Raw genomic sequence first — 16,911 nt, forward strand, 5'->3', positions numbered from 1 at the left:
TCCGCCCGCTCAGCCCGAGTCTAAAAAGAATCAAATACGGTTTGCGGCAGGTCAGGGCTACAGAGCCGCTCGCTCCTGCCCTCCAGCCCGTGGGGCTGGCGGAGGGCAAAGGGAGAGTAAAACCAAGAAAACTTGGCTGTCCTGCTGAAAACAAGTCTGCGTAAGTGAAGGAAGGAGGAAAATGCAAAACAAACCACCAAAACTGACTCTTAACGAGTAAAGAAACACTTCCCTAAGGAGGGTCTTGACAGGAAACAAGCACAAAGTCACTGAGGCTGGGACTCTTCATGAAAACTGACTGTTGAGTTCAACCTCAGCAGTGGCAGGAAAAGGCTTCTGGGGGTCAGGATGAGGATGGCACCAAACAGGTTTGTGCCCACAAACTCAGACCCTTCTGAGAAGCTTTGCATGTCCTCTGCAGGATGGGGTCCGGCAGAGCAAAACTCCGTTATGCTCTGCTAAAAGTCTCCCATCAAACAAACCTCAAAACTGAAGTGCTCTAGTGCAGATCCCACACTGACATGACACCACCACCCAATGCCTCAGCAGTGGTTCGGGCACTGCCACTGCAGCCCCAAGAGTCCAGAGCTGGAATTAGTGCAGACACTCCCGAGCAGTTGCTGCTCTTTAAGCTGACACTGCTGTGAGCTGAGCCCCTGCAGCAGCCTCTCCTATAGCTGCCACACTGTGTCTGGCACAGACAGTAGTCTGTGCTACCAACACCTCACACCCCTGGACAGCAGCAGCAATGAAGAGCACAACAGGTGGTTTTATGCCAGAGGATACAACTACAATTAGGAGCAAAAATTAGGACGTCTGACAGCAAATACAAAGGTTAGAACAAAGTTTTGTTATTGTAAGTGACATATCCACAATTATGTGCAAGAAATTGATTGGTGTTTGCATTAGTGAGAACAAAGAACATCCTCCACACTCAGCACAGGGACAATGTGAGTGCTCCAGTCAGGGGCTGCACCTTCCTCTCCTTGTGTGGGTGGCAGCACAAAACTCCCAAACTACGCTGAAGACAGGGACAACCCATGGGCATGAGAAAAACCCTCTTCTGCAGCTTTTTATTACTTCTCCACACAAAACAGAAAAGCAGAAGGTGCAGCTCCTGATTTACTGTATGCTGCAGTTTAGTCCAAAGAACTCGTGTCTGTTTGCCCGTGTGTCCCTGCAGACAGAGCTGAGTCCTGGTGAATCTAAAGTTTCAAACAGTTCATTTCAGCTTCACACGTGCACCAGAGAGATTTCCACACTAAGCATCCACTTGTCTGTTACCAGATTTCTTCTTAAGGCTGTGGGTGACTTTGGCTGCTCTACCACCAGGTATTATTGGCACCCCCCCAAGAAATGCACCAGCTTAGCACTTGCTGAAGCCATTCCCATGTCAGAAACTGCTCCTCATGCCACAGCCTGGCCCTAATGCAGCTCAAGCAGCATTTCGTGCAAATATGATGAAAGAAGAGAGTACCTGGATGAGGCAGCTGCATGAAAACTGCAGACTTAGAGCAAGGCAGAGAAGCTTTACAGACACAGAATGAAAGAAATAAATGTAAGTGAATAATGTCCGTGAGACAGGGAAGGGGAGGGACAGGAACAGAGATGGTGACAGACAAAACATTTATAATCAATAATCCTGACTAGTTGTTTCCAGATGCAAGAAATGAACTTTTCATGTATCTGCAACTTAGTATTTCTAGACACAATAAAAAGACTCACTTGGCTGAAGATGTTTCTTTTAGCTGAGTGCTGCTGACCACATGGCCTTCACACTGGTGTTTTAAATTTAATATCCAAGCAAACAGTGCTCGGAGTGCCAGCAGCGTGTTGCTTCAGACTCACTATTAACCTGAACGAGTTCCCTAGTTCCCAACTCTGTTTGTGGAGACTCTTAACCAGCTTCTGACAAAAGCCATCTGTTTGCACAGCACTTGGAAGGAATGTTTGACGAGCTGGATTAATTCCTTCCTCTCAGCTTGTAAAGGAAGAGGGAATGGAAAGTGGGGCAGAAGGAAGGAGGACATTTACAGAGCAAAATGCTTCTTTCCCTTGCAGAGAGCCCAATCCTGCACCATCACCTCATCCTTGGAAACGAACTGCTGGAGCTGCTGCCGATGCTGTGTTCCAAACAGAAAGATGCTGCCCAGAATGTCCTTCCACACTGACAGCAAGATCTGTTCCCAAAGGAAGCCCTGTTCCCAAATGATTCCAACAGCCCTGCCTTACTCCTGCTGCTCCTCTGCACCCTGAACAAACTATCCCAGTGCCTGTGAGCCAGGGATCCCCGGCAGGGCACATGTTCCACATACAGATGCTGCTGTTCTGATGCCCTTCATTCTCTTCCCTTCACCTGGGAGACAATTTTTGTGCTGGATAAAATCCAGGATCTGAACCAACAGGGTAACAGCTCAGGAACAGTTTAATATTAATTTGACTCCACAATGCACCAATGTTTGACACATAACCACATCCAAAGAGCCAAAGAGGATCCTAAAGCAGGAAGGTGCCACATTTCCCCCAGCCAGATGTACCAGAACAGGCACTGACCTGGGGAGTGCTGGGAAGTGGCAAGTGAGGTCATGGAGTTGGAGAGGTTGAGGTTTGCAGTGATGCTGAGCTGGCTCTGAACCGCCGGAGGATACGGAGACGTGGGGGTCAGGAGAGATTCTTCACTGGTTTCCTCATCAATTCCAGGCAAATATGTGTCAATCAAGGCATCAAGGAACTTCACTATGAGCTCAGCATAGTCTGGGATTTGGGTTTGCTGTGGGAGATGGGGGGGAAAAAAGATCACTCTTTGTACTTTGTACTTCCTGTCAATTTGAGCTCACTCTTTAGTCCCACTGTTTTGCCTGCAAATTTTCAAGAGCATTTGATGTATGAGTAAAAACTGATCTGTGGCCTTGTCCAGACCAATCTAAATGTACACACTGGAGCCAGGTGTCAGTGTGATCTCAGTGTGTGGGAGCCCAGGGGCAGGAAAAGGGGCTGCAGAACCCCTGGCCCAGCCCCACACCTGGGCCACTTCCCTTGGGATGGCTGGACACACAGGCGGTGCTCCACAGGCTCTGCTCCAACACAAAATTTAGCCTTGTGGAATCATCACTCTGATCAAATTAACCCCCTGCCCTGTCAGATACATGTAATGAAGTGACCCTGGGAGCAGGAAAAGCTGCACTCACACACTTGGCTGTTTTTCCCCCACTTTGGTAACTTATCTATCACAGCACCTGCTGCAGGCCCAGGGCTGGTTTTAGCCCCGGAGGTGCCCGATGCTCTCTGCTCATAAGAGAATGATGCTACTCATGAGCATCTTTGCTGCAGCACCAATGTGCCCCAGAAAGGCCAAACAGCCTAGACCCCCAGAGAGCTCTTACCTTGGAGAAGGGACCAGCAAACCTCCACAGCCCATTAAATCCAAAACCTGCAACACCAAATGGAACACCATCATGAAAGCCCAGCTCTCACCTGACAGAGAACAGAGAGTGCTCCCAGTACAGCACTTTCTTAAAAAAAAGAAAAATATTTACTCTGTAGATAGGATGTTTGGTATTGAGGTGGAGACTCCTCATGGTAGACAACACTCTGCACAATCCCATGAATTGGATTCAACAAGTTTGGATCCTGGCACAGCGATAAAAGGGTATTGATCTTGGAATCCAATAAATTATGCCTGAAGAAAGGAGAAATGGCTTAGTTTTTGGTCATTAAATAACATAGACCTGCAGTTCCCAGCTGACTTAAGCAACCAGCAGCTCAGGTGGGATTTTTGCCCCATCCCCCCCAGTGATTTCAGAACACAATTCCCGACTCTGTTCCATGAGGACTCTAATGATGTGCTCAGGTCAGTCTGTGAACACCTGCTTACCTTCTGACAGCTGGGTTTCCGTTACCCATGTTCACTCCAGCAAAACTACAGAAGGTGTCTAAAGAAACACCCAAAGAGACCCAGCACTAGGTTTTAAATCAGCTTTGAAACAGCTGGGGCACAAATTAAAATCGACCATCATGGACAGTCTGCAGCCTGTAACCTCTACACAAGCAAATGCCTTGTAGATGCTTGTCCTGGACCAGAGAGCTCTGAAGAAGAGCCAGGCACGGAGTTATTGTAACCACAACTTCAGGTACTCACACAACAGGAAAGACCTTTGGGAAGACAACGCTGGCTTCTGCTAAATACTCGTAGAGGATGCGCTGGTCAAACTCATCCGTGGTGTATTTCACCAGCGTGGCCTGGCAGGGAAGGAGCCATTAATGCACCTGGGTGGTTACAGCATTTGCTTAAGGGGTTTAAGCTTTAAAGGGATTAAGATTTCTGACTAGCAGAAAGCAGTGTTAGAAAAGATTGATTTATATCTCTGTTGAGAAACAACAGAACCAGTTGGCAACAACTTGTGTTTTGCCAATAAATGTATTTCATCTGTTTCTTACACAACTGAGCATTTCTGAATTGTACCTGGAGTGGGAACTGCAGTGGTACAGCCGAAGAAAGTGCTATGAGACTGCACCTCTATTACCAGTTAATGACTTTTAAACTGAATTATGTTGGGATTCTGATAATGCTCATTTATTTTAAACTTAATGTATTAATAACCTTTTATTATACAAAATAGTATGTCTTAAACTCAGCCAGGAAAAACTTCAAGGAACGCATTTGTTTTGCTGGGAGATAAAAGGACATCAGAACATTGCAGACAACACACAGAAGAAAGCTTACAAGAACTGTCAGCAGCAGTGCTTGAATTTTTGGGTCAGTCAGAACTTCTTCATCCAGGAGGACGTTTGACTCGGAAACGGAAACTTTCCGGAGGTGTGGGTGTTGCTGTGGTGATATTCTCTGGGTTTCTGCCAGATAAAGAAGAGCAACTCATCCAGAGCAAAATAAACCCCAAGCAAGACAGAATCAGGTTCTGCACACCAGAGTCAGTTGTGTGCAAACCTCAGAGTTCACCGGCCTCATCACAAAGGTCAAAGCAACGACTGCGCTGTAGTGCAGCAGCACTGGACCACTACATGGGATGTGTTATCAGATGGCAAACAAAAACCCCAATTTCCTCTTCAGTGAAATACAGGCCCAGGGGTGTAAGTACCAAATTTAGGGTCAGGCAGATACAAGAGAAGAACCCTGGTCTTGCATTGCAATTGGGGGTGGGGGCACAGGAAGCAGATGGGGGAGAAGATGAAGAGAGGCATTCCAGGCATCAGCTCATGTTCCATCTCCTGCAGGAATTTGCAGCTGGGGCTTATTAACTTATAGAAGGCCAAATGCTATTTATTTCATTGCACTCCTGTATGCAGTCCTTTAGAGCTGCCCCTGATTCAGCACCTGTAAAATGAGCAGCTCCAGTGCAGCTGCCAGAGATAAATGATGGCTGCACCCTGCAGAAACCATTGCTAAGGAAGGTGCTTCTCCCTTACCTTGGAGTAACCTTGGTAAATAAACACTGAATTTAGAAATAGTCCTTTGTATAGATATACAAAGCGTTTATGATTAGTATTATTCTTAATATGTTAGTCCTGTGTCTCACCCATTTCATAATCATTTTCGGCTACTCTCCTCATTTTGGGAGGCGTTGTGATTCCAGATTCCATGTCTTGCCTTTTAGGAGCCTTTGTGTCCGATATCAAATGGTCAAAACTTTTCCTTGTACCTAAAAACAATTTATCAGGCAATTAAAAACATTAAACCTAAATCCATATTCTAACTTTTTCCAATTTTCTGGCCAAGCTACTCCCCTATCTACCACATGTTGACAGGAATCTGGGGACCTTTTCACCATTTTCAGGGATGGGACAGAAAATACGATCACACCATGCCGCTCTCCATCACAGCTTCCAAAGTGCTTCACAACACACAGGAGGGAGCATGCAATTAGTCAGGGGGGCATGCCATGGACTCCTGGCCCCCACACAGAATACACATGCCAGGACATGGTTACTGAAAAGGAAGCAAGAAAGGGCTGGAATGAAGGAAAAGCCCCTCTTCTTCCACCTGTGTAATGCCAGAGGGCGTCCACAAGTTCTGCAAAGCAACTCAGCTTGTTCCTCTGATACAGAAGTTTGTTGTAAACATGATGCACTGAGAAGCCATGAGTACAAATCAGATTGTTTAAACATATCTACCACGTGGGACCATCTCCTCCAGCCCCAACCAGAGCACTCTAAATATTCACTTCCTGGCTTTGCTGGAAAGGGCTGGGAGCACAAAAACTGGCACTAGGAATCTTCAGGATCTGGAATATCTTTTCTTCTCCACTTCAACATGCACATTTTGAGCATTGCTCTCACTCCCCCTCTTCATGACCAAAAGAACCGAGTCCTCTTTAACTGTCCAGTGCCCTGAAATTTGCATTTTGCAGAAACTGCACTTATTCCTCTCAATCAGGAATAAGCCCTTAAAGCCAGACCTAATGCAAGAACAATTTTTCTCCAGTAATGCTTCCCAGGGTATTCTGTAGACATATCAATAAATTAGTTATGTTAATAACCTAGAAGCTTTTTAGTGTTGGCTTGTGAAGGCTGCCCCATGTCCAAGCTCATGGATTTCCGGGTGCGAGGGCTGATCTGTCCCACTGTTGGGTAACTGGCAGCCAGGTGTCTGTCTGACCCCTTGGGGGATGACCAGGGCTGATGTTCCTTTAGTGTCCTGAAAGTGCAGAGAAATTCAATTAAGAAAATCTTAAAACTGTGCTATTTAGACAGAGGTTTTTCAAGCAGTCAAACTATCCTTCCTCAAACCCATCTTTCCTACTAGGTTAATTTCCCCAAAACACATAATAACAAATAGTAATTACTTTGCTTGCAAAGATGTCTGAGCTAGTGAAAACAAACAATCTGATATGAATGTGATGCTGAAGAGATAAAAAATAAAGCAATGAAAAGAACACAAGCAAATCAGCCTATGGGGCAAGACAAAATATATTGAGTAATCAGCTACTCCAGTCTCAATGCTAAAAAGAGAGATCATGAGTGAAGTGCTCCCTGTGGAGGACACAGGCTCTCCATGGCATTTACAGTTGATTTCCTGGCTGATCTCTCTGCCAGCACACAGGCTATAACAAGGTGTCAAGGTTTCCAGACAGGTACATGCCCTGGAGCTCTTGAAAGGACAAACAAAATGTTCTTCTAAAATATAAATGAGATTAAATCAGATCTTGTAGAAAGATTTTAGCAAAAGGTTTAACAGCCTCCAGAGCAGTTAAGCTCTGAAAATTCAATCTGTATGAATTGCACACCCAAATTTCTCCATGCCTCCTGATCCCAGCGTAAGGAGAAAATTGCTCAGGAGCCACCACAGCCCATGGACTCAGTGCTATCAGTGGGGCTCAGTTCTCAGTGCACCACAGCTCACTCACTACAGGAACAGGCTTTGCAATGTGAGTAACTGGGCTAAAAGCGAGACAACCAACCTATAGCTCGTGTCACTGTGATGGATGGGGTATGTATCCATGGGAACATTTTCCACTGAAACGTCTGTCAACAAGAGAGACTTCCTGTGCTTGAGGCTGCAGCGGCTCCGCACCTCCTCCGACACCGTCAGCAGGGCTGCAAGGCAAAGGCAAGGGAAGGCAAGGGAAGCTTTCCACAGCAGGAACACAGTGAACAATATAAATATTCCATCTCTCTGCATTTCTTACATACAACAATGGACATTTACATCACTGAGCTGCAGTTACACCTTAAGAAATGCACAGATCATTTAAAAAGAATTCTGTTTTCCATCCAGTTACAATGGCAAGATTCACAAATTTGCCCTCACGGTCACAATTTCTATGTCCAGACCACAGGAAATGTGAGTGCCTACACTTGAGTATTTACACCAAGAAACCTCCAGCCTTCCTGCAGAAATCCGAAAGATGCAGAGGATGTGCTGTGCTGGCAAAGCCCTCAGTCCCCAAAAAGCCTTCCCTATGTGCCCCCTTGCTCACACTCCTGCCCACCAGTTACAAGTTCTCTTTGTGCTGGTACAATTTTAACAACCTGAAGCTGAAGGAATTCCACAATAATCCACTCGTTTTCAGTCAGCCCAGACTGGAAAGGAGGTTTGGTTCATTACCTGCCAGGTAAGCCACGCTCTGGGTGTTCACCTCGAACTTGTCACAGTTCCTGTGTTTGTTAACCAGACCAAGGAGTGTGTGCAAAATCCTCACAGTTCTTGCTACAGTGGTAGGGGAAGGATGCCTGTACCCTAAGAAACAAGAGACTGTATTTAACTTTTGAATCCATATTTATGAAGCACTAAATATTTTGAAAGCATTTATAAGTATTTTCCAGCACATTCTCAGACATTCCATCTCAAGGGTAAGAGAGCACAGTGCTACTAGAAATGGCACATTTAAGACTAATTCTTTCTTGTCCCTCCTCTCAAAACTGCATAATTTTAAATGTCTGTGCATACATTGTATCTGTTATTTCACAAATCAGGCTTCTAAAAAACCAAGCGAGCCTGAGCACGGGCAAACAGGGAGAGACGTTCTTGAAGGAAGAAGACTGCAGCAAATGAAGTTCTGCACATTGTGGAAGTTCAGACTTTCAGCAGCAGCACTAAAGACCTTCAGAGGAGACATATAAAGGAGATCTGGAGAAGTCCTTTAATCCAAGAGTGTTTAATTCTTTATCTACTCTGTAATCCAAATTACTCAAAATCCCCACCCAGTGTGGCCCTGTTATCCCTTGCCTTGTTTTTATTCCTAAAGTAAGTGTTCATTTCAAAGAAAGAGCAGTATGCTTATCTTTTCTTTCATCTTACCTTTCAGGAGATGTCCCACTAGTGCAAAGTTGAAGTTGGAGTTGAAATTTAGCCCAACAAAATGATCCATCTGTTTGCAGTGCCATTCAAGTGGTCTCCTGATCTCCATGAACACTTCTTCTGGGCTCTGACCCACAAAAACAAAATACAAGAGCACCTCACTGGAAGTTACTCAGGATGTCTCAAGTTCGTTGGGTTTTTTGTTTAAGTGACAGAACAGTTCTTTTAGAGGCTACAGGAAAATATCAAACACTTTCTCACAGATCACACCTGGACATTTCTGTTCCAGTTTCAAAGAGAGTAATGACAGCATCACTCCACATCTTTGTCCGTAGGTATCACCAAGTGAAACAATTTCTAATGCAAATTCAGGTTTAGTTGCTTAACAAGTGTTCACAAGGATAAAGGTGGGGCTTGTCCCCTTTTCTATCAGCTCTGACTGCTGCCACGAGTGAAGGCTGTGCTCACCTTGTCGTTGAACACGCGCAGGCTGTCCAGCGTGTGCAGGTTCTGCTCCAGCAGGGCTGTCCCTGCCGAGTACAGGTTCACCTCATCCAGCTGCAGCACGGCCATGGCCACCCAGAACAGAGCCTTGTGCATAGGGGAGTCCTGCAGGGAGAAAAAGAGCCACCACTGCACTTCAGAGTCAGTTCCTGCAGGTGAAAGACAACCAGGATGGAGGGGAGAGTTTGTCCCCCTTGTAGCAGGTTTTGTGCTCAGCCACAGCCATTCCGAGGGAGCAGATGCTCACACGGATCTGCTAATCCACCTCACGGGTGAACAGTAGAAAGGAAATTAATTTCAAGCCTGTTTTGCACCTCCCAAGCCATTCCTCATCACCTACATCCCTTCCTTGCTCACACAGTGTCAGACCTCCACTGCCCTGTGCCAGGCTGACCAGAAATGGGTCTGTTGTTCTCCATCTGAACATGGACTGCAGCTCTGCATACAGAACTGGCCAGGCACTTCCTCATCAAATCAGAACCACACGTGGGAGGAACTGGCAAACAGTTCAACTCAAACACATCCTGGGTCCCTTGAACAGAGCTTTTTCCAGACCAGGTTTTACTCCCCACCAGGGCTGCTCTTTGCTCTTGCTGTGCACCCCCACTTTGCTCTGGGGCAGGAGCCTGGCAGTGGCCCTGGTTACCTGAACCAGCTGCACCCCACACACGGCTGTTCCTCCAGCCTGCAACCCTGTGGAAGGAACAGGCACAGCCTGGGCACAGCCTCTGCCCAAATGCCAGGGCTCTGCTCCTGAAGCAGAACAGAACATTCCCCAGCACTACTCAAGCCTTCACACTGGTCCCACAGTCTGCCACACTTCCCATATGTGCTCCATCCACACAAGTCACAGCAAAATGTGAACTTCACAAACCTCAACATTTAACTTGTATTTCTGAGATTATAGCCATAATCATAATTTACAAAATGCATTCTCTGTTTATTCAAAATCCAGTGACTTACCTTGTTAAGAAGAGGCTGCAACTTGGTGAGGGCTATAACTGTGGCTTCTATTAGAACTTGGCTATTGTAATTATCAGGGCCTTTTAAACAGCTCTCAAGTCCCTTTTTGAAAAGAGAGAGTAATTACAAATACAACCATAATTACATTTTGCTTTGTAAAAGTAAGATCAAAGCTCTGCACATTAACTGTTTTTCTCAATTACTTACAAAGCCTGAGCTCATTTTACATCAACTCTCAAGAACTTTTCCAAATGGAGATTTGGACAGCAGAAACAAATATATGGCTGCACAATGTGTACCCTAACAGACAGGCTGCAGGGGGTCATAAGAGCTGGAGAAAAGCTCTTTTATCATTTAGACACTACTCAAAGTTTGTGTCTATAAAACTCTAATGAAATGCTTAAAGGACACATATTCAGTATATTGTTCATTTGCTGTGGAGCACAACCTGCTTTAGAGTGATGGAACATCACTGTCAAGCCAGGCACCTGCTTCACAGTTTTCTGATATAAATCAGCTCTTTACTATATTTACTAACAGCACATGAGGTGATTCACTTCCTTTAAGAAAAAGGAAGCTATGAGTTAAGTGCATGCTGGTAAATGCCTTAACAGAAAATGTCTCATTTATTCAAATACTGACTGGTGGATCCACCTGTGTCAGGAGTTTAAAACTGACACTTACTGGTACTCTAGAAGTCACAGCTGATGGAACTCATTCAATTTAAATTCAGAAGCCACCACATCAATTTAAATTCAGAAGCCTGGCCTATACAAAGTGTATTTACAATCAGTTCTATACAAGAATGTGTTTGAAAAAACATTATCCTGAAATTATGCCAAGTTCTGTATTTGATGGGAAGATAAAGCTAAAAATAGCTACTTCATGAGTCACAAAGGAAAAGAGACAGACCCGTATACCTTGCTGAGAATTCGGATTATTTGTTTTATTTGTCCATGAGACACTCGTTTACTTATACAGCCAAACACAACCAGTGCTCTTGGCTGCAGGGAGGGGTTGTACTGGAATGCAAACCTGTGGAGAAACAGAGCACACGTATATGTAACAAAATGTACATATAACAAGAGGATGAGAACTCTGGGTATACTGCACAGGCAGGAGGGCTCAGGGTCTGAAGTCTATTACTTACTTTTGAGCTAGTTCAGTCCACTGGTCCAGCCACTTGCATGTTGGAATATCCCTCATACAAGCCTAAAGAGAATTAGATTGTTTGAACAGATGTAACATGGAAAAAATGTATTTGTACAATGGGGAATGTACAGAAGTTTGGCTTTCAGCAATCAGCTGTTAACTGGCAGCAGGGAGAAGGCACATCTGCCTGTTCCTCAGCTCCCCTGCCCCACACACCTCCATGATCTCCAGCAGGGCCTCGGTGACCGTCTCCAGTGAGGTCAGGGCGAAGGTCTCGCGCTCGTAGGAGCCGGGCGAGAAGGACCTGTCGCGGTAGCTGGAGCGGAACGCGATCACCGCCGCCGACTTCACTTTGCTGATCCCAAACAGCAAATAAAACTTGGGCAGAGAGAACTCAGTCAAGCTCAGCCTTAAAACTTGCTTGGTCTCCTCTGTTGAATAAAGTTGCAGATATTGTATTTATACCAGGGAAATTCAAAGGCACACTTCCCCCCCAAGGACACCAACAGCCAGGTCCTTGTGCCCATTCCAACACTGCTCCCTTTGCTACTGCCCCGAGTCAGCACAGCAGCTCTGCTCTCCTGCCCTGGCTGCCAAAATCAGGCACAAGGAATGGATTTGAGAGACTGCTACAGAGGAACTTGTTTAAAGATGTGGCTTTGTGTGTTCTCCTCACAGCGATTCAGAGAATGGAAACCCAACGTGTTCCTGCTCTGAAATACCGACAGAACTGGAAGTTCCAACTGCAGCAGACTCTGCTTTTGGCTCTGGCACTCGCATGAAGAAAGACACTTAAAGCAGAAGAAAATGATGGCCCTGCTCTGGCACTGAATATCTTTACAGCTCTGACCTTACAAGTGATTTCAGTGCACTTCAAACTGTGTGAGCAGGAGGCATCAGAGCACAGACACAGAGACCCCTCTGTGTGCACACGTACCCACTCTCCCTACTGACATGTACAGACATAAAATGAGATTTCAGACACTTAAAAAAAGACAAGACCACATAAATTTTGAATTTTCCTTCTGCACAAAGTTCAGCCTGGTTTGACATTGTGCTTCTGGGCTAAGAAGTGCTGAATTGCTAATATCAATTATTTTAGGACTGGCAAAATACAACAGTAGATAAAATACCTGTTTTAACACTGTAACTTCACAATTCCCTTATGTAATTGGTATTTTTGTTACCACATTATGCAACCCTTCACAAGATGCACATGAGCCAGTTTTAGCACAGATGTATTTTCTCCTTTACCTCACCAGAAAATCACTGGTACTTTCTTCTCTTTTTCTGAAACCCATTATACAAACGATTTACATTATGCACCTCCTCTAAGTAAAACATTTTTTAATTCCATACTCATTTCTTGTAGATCATATCCTCATTCTGATTTGTATCCATGCTGAACTACAACCCACTGCTTTCAAACTCTCAGAATAGTTTACAGAGAAAGACAACTCAAATATTTGTTAAACAAATTAAGGAGCAATCAGCTTCATTGAAAATCCAAAAAAGCTCACCACTGAAGTGAAGCTGTGAACAAGTGCAAAGAGAGTGAATGATGTTGATGACGAGCCCATGAGTGGAAGCTCTGAGGGAAAGGGGCCCTGTGGCCACCAGCAGAGTCACCACGTGGAAAAGGTAGGGGAGATGTGCTGCCACGTCCAGGGAGTTGTTGAAGGAGAGCATGAGCATGTACCGAGCCAGAATGGCAATGTCATCCCACATCAGGTGCTGCTCCAGCGTGGGAGTAGGGGACAGACAGGTCTTGTCAATGATTTTACACATCCTCCCAATCACCTGAAAAGAGAGCAACCATTTTGTTTTCCTCAAACAGGGAGCACAGCTCAAAATTTCAGTAAAAAACATCAACACAACACTGAATTACTCCATTGCTTGGAACCTATTTTATTATGAGTTTTGCACTGTTGCCTGTCCTGAGTTACCAGAAACCATCTCAGTGTCACATTAGTAAATAAGTTGAAATTATTCTATAAAAAGAAACGAAGGCAAAAAGGGAACTCACTTTGCTTGACACCAGTTTGACATTGCCAGAAGCCAGTGCTACAGCTGTGTCTGCCATCACTTCAGCTTTGATGGAGCCCAAGCCCCCTGTGGCACTGGTTTTGATGAAACTGTCCAACACTACATCCAGGAGATCTGTTATCTGAACGAGAAAAAGAATCCTTTCTTACCAGTCAGATTAACTTTACTTTTCCACAGTGAACCACCCTTTAAACAGCAATCATTCACTTTTTAGCTGAACATGCACAACTATCACAAACTGAAGCATACATTTTAGTGACTCTTTTGGCAAAAAGCCCCATGTAAATTTTAGAAGCACAAAGCTGAATTACATTAGGTTTTACTATCAGTGATTCAGAACTAGAAACTATAATTTAGCACTATTTTTATTTTATTTTCCACTTTAAAATATAATTCTTTATAAAATGCTGACCCCAGTAAGAAGAAACCTGATTTGAAGTGCAGGAAAACGTGTGTTTGTTTACAAATGATGCAGAACTCGTACCTGTCCCAGACTGCCCCATATCTTGGCCTGAATGGAAGGGTACATCTGTTTCTCATTGATGGTCATGGTGATGAGCTTGTCCAGGATGGCAGTGACGCGCTGGCGCTTGGCGTCGTCGTTGTGCTTGCAGAAGCGCACCAGGTTGGACAGCCAGGGCGTCATGTACTCCAGGCACAGGTGCTTCAGCTCAATGCCTGCAACAACAGCGCTCATCACACACAGCCAGCACTGGCCTCTGCAGAAATAACTCTTCCTCAGCACTTTTCCTTTCAGTTTTAGTGCCTAAAATAATTACTGTCCAAGTTGAGCAAAGGGCACCGGGAGAAGAGAGAAGCGAGAAGCTTCAAAAAGGCATGGCAAAAGGACAGAGCAACAGAGCCAGTGAGGAAGCTCAGATGACTAAGTTAGATCTAATATATTTTTGGAGATTAGAATCTTTTCAAGTTCATGGTTAGGACCAACTAGCACTGGAGTTACTTACTGGATTTGCTAAATCCTGAAATACACTCCTCCAAGAACTCCAAAGTGAGGTGTGGCTCATTTGCTGCAAGAGTCTTACTGATAGATACAATAAATAGGGTGTTGTTGGCAGGGATACATAGACCTGAAGTTTCCAGTAACTGGCCCTCAATCTTTAAATTAAAGGTACAGGTTAAGGCACATAGAAGATTATAGGCAGCAGACCTGTAACAAAGCAAACAATGTGATTTGTAAGAGCCTTCTTGTACTGTTGAACATATACATGTTATGCATCACAGTACTGACATTTCAAAAATTAATTCAATGCTGTTGTAGTAGAAATTACATCTAAATTCTGAACTTTTTCCCTGGACTGGTTACAATTTGGAGAAAAAAAAGAATTTCCTTGAGAAATAGAAGAAATTATTCCTCCACTTGCACTGAACCATTTCTGAAAAGGTTACAGAGTATGTGTGAAGGGCTGGGTACTGGACTTCTCAGAACAGCTTGGAGTTCCAGGAAATGCTAAATCTTTGCAGGTGTACCTGAGCTGCTGGGAGAGAGCCTGCCCAGAGGTGCCTCTGGTCAGCACCCAGCCTGGGGGAGCCTGTTCTGACACAAATCACAGGCTGCCCTAAGGGGTACAGCTCCCATGTTCTTAAACAAGAAGCTCAACACCATGGAAATCATATGTACCCAATAAACACAGAGTGCAAAGCAGAACAACTTCTCCTTATAAAGAGAAATTAAGGTTCTTTGATGCTTCACTTCCTCTGACAGTGAGTGCCCTTCTTCACTCACAGAAACTCAGTATTTATTAAAAATTGCATTTTATGGAGCTGTGGTGAAAGAAAAACGGTTCTGCTTGAGAGAGGATGTGTAACAGGGAAGGAGGCCAGGGAAGGCTCCCTGTGAGTGAGCAGAGCTCTGTACCGCAGGCTGGGGTCGGAGCTGCCCAGGTTGAGCAGGGCGATGTTGAGCAGTGTCCCGGGCACGTCCTTGGGGCGGATCTTGGTGTGCTGGGGGATGGAGTCGGGCTGGGACAGCTCCCACCGCGTGCGGATGTGGATGATGGACCTGACGATGGCTTCACACTCCTGGTGCATGAAGGTGAGGGGGGTGCCCTGGTTGGCAATGGTCAGGGTGAACTGGTTCTCATCCACCAGGCAGATCTCCTCGATCTCAGAGGCGTAGTAGATGTCATTGAGGAACACGGTCTGGCCCAGCACCCGCGTGCGCTCTGCCGAGGTCACCTGCACCGCTGTTGAGCCAACCTTGGGGACAGAGAACTGCTTCAGCACCTCTTGATAATCACACAGAGAGAGAAAAGCCTCACACTTTTACTTTTAGGAAAGATAAATGCATGAAATTTTGTACTTCCTAATGGGGCATACTAGAAAGTTGTGATTTTGCCTCGAGACAAGGAAGGAGAACTAAGAGATAGTAAAATCATATCCCAACCCCTATACAAATATAACAGATCACTAGCATCAGCAGTAAAAGTACTTACTTTAATAGAAACTTTGGTATCTTTATGAGCCAGTTTGAGAGCATTGTGGAACACTTTCAAGTCCTCCTCCAAAGCCAAGGTAGCTGCTGGGAGTTTCTGCTGATCGTGTTCGATGTGCTCTGCCAGTTTCCCTGGAGAGTCTATGAAAACAAGCCTTTTGCTCCCTTTCAAACCTGTCAAGAGCCTTTCATGGTATTTGGTGTATTCTCTGACCCAAGAGTTACAGTTATAAATAAAAACTGCTGCAACATTTTCATAAGCAAAGCCTGGAAAAACTACAAACCATTTAGAAAGAAAGTCTGTTTTAAAGCGATTACTGGGGCCAGCATGTGTGAGGTCCACCACGATTTCATATGGCTTTGCATAGTATGGCTTCAAGGTCAGCAGTACATGGTAGATCAGCAAATCCCCGTTGATCTGACCAGTCTTGAACCTGTAAGACAGGACAGACATGGCTGGGTCATGTTGGAGGCCCACAGCACAAAGCCCTGAGTGCCCAGGCACAGCAGGAGCACCCCCAAATCCTGCCCATGAGCCAGACTGACCCTTGGCACAGCCCTGCCTTGGGACACCACACTGGCCTTGGTGTGGTGGGCACTGCCTCACACTCCAGCCACGTTTAGTGCCAGGATGAGAGAGCTCGGATAACTCAGCTTCATCCTGAAGTGCCCCACAACCTCAAGTGCCTATAACTTTTTAACAACCTTAGAGATTCAAATTATATCTATATTTGTATGTCGAAAAAGATATTTATCTCAGGAGTCTTAAGAATAATCAAACATCCACACCCCAACTTTTTCAGAGAGTCCAGAGCCACTCCAATTCCTCTATCCTGCAGCACTCCTATGCTTGGAGGTGTTTCTAAGAATGGTCAGTCCTCTGAGGAGTACAGAGGCTACAAAAATACCTCTTTTCAAAAACATTCACATTAACTGAGAATATTTTTTCTCTTCTAAAGATTCTCTGAATTTTGGGACTGGGTTTCACACAGCAGACTGAATTCTAGTAGGAAGAATTAATTAAAAATAAATTCATCAG

At 45.0% G+C, this 16,911-nt stretch overlaps 1 protein-coding gene across 6 annotated transcripts in view; it reads right to left on the minus strand.

Moving 5' to 3' along the window:
• The window catches only part of NF1 (neurofibromin 1), a 72,644-nt gene that overhangs the window by 4,595 nt on the left and 51,138 nt on the right, over window positions 1-16,911 (minus strand). For 3 of the 6 annotated variants that reach the window (XM_086859339.1, XM_086859337.1, XM_086859342.1), the window contains 22 exons: window positions 15,874-16,306; window positions 15,297-15,637; window positions 14,386-14,588; window positions 13,905-14,098; window positions 13,401-13,541; window positions 12,895-13,174; window positions 11,591-11,805; window positions 11,373-11,434; window positions 11,143-11,257; window positions 10,223-10,324; window positions 9,224-9,364; window positions 8,756-8,882; window positions 8,063-8,194; window positions 7,416-7,551; window positions 6,495-6,652; window positions 5,535-5,657; window positions 4,724-4,851; window positions 4,139-4,239; window positions 3,537-3,679; window positions 3,384-3,430; window positions 2,554-2,770; window positions 1,243-1,528 (listed from right to left, as the gene is read on the minus strand). In XM_086859339.1, the coding sequence (XP_086715465.1) occupies window positions 1,323-1,528; window positions 2,554-2,770; window positions 3,384-3,430; window positions 3,537-3,679; window positions 4,139-4,239; window positions 4,724-4,851; window positions 5,535-5,657; window positions 6,495-6,652; window positions 7,416-7,551; window positions 8,063-8,194; window positions 8,756-8,882; window positions 9,224-9,364; window positions 10,223-10,324; window positions 11,143-11,257; window positions 11,373-11,434; window positions 11,591-11,805; window positions 12,895-13,174; window positions 13,401-13,541; window positions 13,905-14,098; window positions 14,386-14,588; window positions 15,297-15,637; window positions 15,874-16,306 (3,745 nt within the window). In that variant the 3' untranslated portion in view covers window positions 1,243-1,322. Of the gene's footprint in view, window positions 1-1,241; window positions 1,529-2,553; window positions 2,771-3,383; window positions 3,431-3,536; window positions 3,680-4,138; window positions 4,240-4,723; window positions 4,852-5,534; window positions 5,658-6,494; window positions 6,653-7,415; window positions 7,552-8,062; window positions 8,195-8,755; window positions 8,883-9,223; window positions 9,365-10,222; window positions 10,325-11,142; window positions 11,258-11,372; window positions 11,435-11,590; window positions 11,806-12,894; window positions 13,175-13,400; window positions 13,542-13,904; window positions 14,099-14,385; window positions 14,589-15,296; window positions 15,638-15,873; window positions 16,307-16,911 lie in introns of those variants that run through there. The other 3 variants (XM_086859341.1, XM_086859338.1, XM_086859340.1) reach the window with 2 other exon arrangements.

The sequence above is a fragment of the Cyanistes caeruleus genome, chromosome 21 (assembly GCF_971803275.1).
Source record: "Cyanistes caeruleus chromosome 21, bCyaCae1.hap1.1, whole genome shotgun sequence".
Classification (NCBI taxonomy): Eukaryota; Metazoa; Chordata; class Aves; order Passeriformes; family Paridae; genus Cyanistes; species Cyanistes caeruleus.